Below are 2869 nucleotides of genomic sequence, written 5' to 3' on the forward strand. Positions count from 1 at the left end.
TAAAAGAAACTTTGAAAGTTCGACTGTATACATTCTCAAACGAGTATATATTGAACAATTATTTAAAACCAGAGGTAATACTATTGTAATATTATAGTTTGTTGGTTTTTGTTCCCTTGTCTGACTTTGTATAGTTAACAATAACCCCTGCTGTTGAGCCAATCCTGTTGCTTCTTAATTCAGTTGTTTCCAGACATGTCTATATAACAAGTTTCTTCCATCAGTATGCTTTGCCACATCCTGTCCTTCACTTTTAATTTGTAGCTTGGGGCTTGGCTCGTCTATCGGACTCTAAATGGCGAGTGGTAGTTCTTCGGAAGAAGGAGCACGCCAGAACTCCGCCGACAAGGACAAGCTGATCACCGTTCTGAGCATCGATGGCGGCGGCGTCAGAGGGATCATTCCGGCCACCATCCTCGCCTTCCTTGGAGAGGAGCTTAAGGTAAGATATATGCCTACAAACTCATCTACTTTGTCATCAAGTATGTTTGTCTACTGTTTCCAGAAGAACACTAGTTGTTACTGTGTTATGTGAACTCCTGCACTATATATCTCCATGTAGAAACTGGATGGGCCAGAAGCTAGGATCGCAGACTACTTTGATGTTGTCGCTGGCACGAGCACCGGCGGCCTCTTGACGGTGATGCTCACGGCGCCGGACAAGAACGGGCGGCCTTTGTTCGATGCCAAGGAGCTTGCTCAGTTCTACATGGACGAGTCGCCCAAGATCTTCCCACAGAAGTAACTAAAACATTGGATGTCCATATCATCATAAGAGTAGTTTTGTTTACTACGTACTATTCAGTAGTACTATCTTTGTAGAGTAATATAACATCATTTCACCTTATCAAAGTGTAATTTGAATGCCAAGTTGCAGGAACTCGTTCTTTGGCAAGATCGCCACAGCTCTGAGGATGGTGCGAGGGCCCAAGTACAACGGGAAGTACCTCCATGCGCTGCTTCGTCGGTACCTTGGTGAGACCAAGTTGGACGGTACGCTGACCAATGTGGTCATCCCGACCTTCGATATCACATACCTGCAACCCATGATTTTCTCGAGCTTTCAGGTAAAAAGTAAATGTATCTAGAACCAAAAAATACGTCTAGATACACCCTGTTCCTGTGGCAAGTAACTCGGGACAAAGAGGATATATATCGCATATCTGATTGGTCTGTGCACAATTCTTTATTTGAAAGGAGTGAAATAAGATTATGCATTTGCAACTTCATCATATGTTATCAAAGTCATGCATAATGTTTGTACAAATGCATATATATCGTATTGTTTTTATCATAAAGAAAGGATTTTGTGAATCTTTCCTTAATAGTTTCTTAATTAACAAGTTAATGAACTAGGAATCTGAAAGTGTTATGTTAAAGTATTGATATCATACATTTTGTTTTACTCAGAATACATGTTTTGAACAACAATAATGAAGAAAAAACTAGACATGTTTTCTCCGATATATCTACATATCGTCTGATATATTACCCGATATCCGGCATCTGATATATCGAAGCCAAACCGGTACGAATCTGATATCCCATTTTTGAAGCTTGGTTTTACCAGGAAAGAAGTTGGTGACTTCTTTTTCTCTTGCAAAAAATAACTTATGGTTTCTATAATTAACTCCATGCATGCATGCATGCATGAACCTGTAACAATGATCAGTTGAAGCACTCGCCTGCGAAAAACGCACTCCTGTCAGACATCGCGATCAGCACCTCCGCCGCGCCGACGTTCTTCCCGGCGCACTACTTCGAGACCAAGGACGACAAAGGCGAGCCGAGGGCCTTCAACCTCATCGACGGCGGCCTCGCCGCCAACAACCCCGTAAGCTACCTAGCGCCTCACCGCCGGCCACAACACATCGACATCCCCCCTGAATCTCTCACGTACCACATGCATGCATGTATTTTCCCGCCTGCCTGCAGACGCTATGCGCGATGAGCCAAGTGTCGCAGGACATCATCGTGGTGGACGGCGAGTTCTTCGTGGAGAACCCGGTCGACTACGGCAAGTTCATGGTGGTCTCCGTCGGCTGCGGGCTGAACCCGAAAGAGAGCTACAGCGCCAAGGACGCCGCCAAGTGGGGGATCCTGAACTGGATCGTCAAGGACGGCACCGCCCCCCTCGTCGACATGTTCAACGCCGCCAGCGCCGACATGGTGGACATCCACCTCTCCGTCCTCTTCGGCGCCCTGCGCTCCTCCCACCGCTACCTGCGCATCCAGTACGATCAGCTGAGCGGGAGTGCCGGTTCCATCGACGACTGCTCGAAGGAGAACATGGACAGGCTGGTGCAGATCGGGCACGAGCTCCTCAGGAAGAACGTGTCCCGGGTGGACCTGGAGACCGGCCGGAACGTGGAGATGCCCGGCCTAGGCACCAACGCGGAGCAGCTCGCCAAGTTCGGAAAGCACCTGTCCGACGAGCGGCGCCGGCGCAAAAAGGTGCTTCAGATTAACTAGCAGCTGGCCGGCCGGCTCGCTCTACTTTGTTGAGTCTTGCTCGTTTGGTGGATGTTTTCCATTCAGTTTTTTTCTTCTTGTACACAGTGATGTAATATTTGTACAGTTATGTAATAATACTGTGCCACATTTGGAAAATAGATTAAGGGTGTTCCATGTTTTGCCGGAGCAAGTGCTGATCACATTATTTGCCTTGTTTCCCGGATTATCTTTCAGTCTAATACTCTTTCAAGTCTAACAAATTCGACTAACGACCTCATAGTCATAGTCGTGTGCTTTGCCAACAAGAAACCTCGGTGCAACGACCCAGACAAGCATGATTTGAGCCGGATTGGCTTAACTTGTAGGCTGAGGAGACTGGCCAATCACATGGGCAGCATGAGATAATGTTTGAGCC

General features: G+C 46.9%; 1 protein-coding gene across 2 annotated transcripts; it reads left to right on the forward strand.

Annotated features, from left to right (window-relative positions):
- Positions 1–214: 214 nt before the first annotated feature.
- On the forward strand, positions 215–2654 carry LOC125541212 (patatin-like protein 2). 2 transcript variants are annotated; one of them, XM_048704677.2, is made up of 5 exons: positions 215–442; positions 563–741; positions 872–1067; positions 1673–1834; positions 1936–2654. In XM_048704677.2, exons 1-5 carry the CDS (start codon positions 296–298, stop codon positions 2470–2472), a joined length of 1221 nt encoding a protein of 406 aa, XP_048560634.2. In that variant the 5' UTR covers positions 215–295; the 3' UTR covers positions 2473–2654. The 2 variants fall into 2 exon arrangements, with proteins under 2 accessions (XP_048560634.2, XP_048560635.2); XM_048704678.2 differs by having other exon boundaries at positions 878–1067.
- Positions 2655–2869: the final 215 nt, after the last annotated feature.

The sequence above is a fragment of the Triticum urartu genome, chromosome 2A (assembly GCF_056163025.1).
Source record: "Triticum urartu cultivar PI428250 chromosome 2A, HENAU_Tu73, whole genome shotgun sequence".
In the NCBI taxonomy this organism is placed as follows: domain Eukaryota; kingdom Viridiplantae; phylum Streptophyta; class Magnoliopsida; order Poales; family Poaceae; genus Triticum; species Triticum urartu.

Bases quoted from the DNA above. Each gene is read 5' to 3' on its own strand.
- LOC125541212 (XM_048704677.2), top strand. From the start codon at position 296: ATGGCGAGTGGTAGTTCTTCGGAAGAAGGAGCACGCCAGAACTCCGCC. The intron at 443-562 runs GTAAGATATATG...ATCTCCATGTAG, and splicing joins TCCTTGGAGAGGAGCTTAAG to AAACTGGATGGGCCAGAAGC. The intron at 742-871 runs GTAACTAAAACA...TTGAATGCCAAG, and splicing joins CCCAAGATCTTCCCACAGAA to TTGCAGGAACTCGTTCTTTG.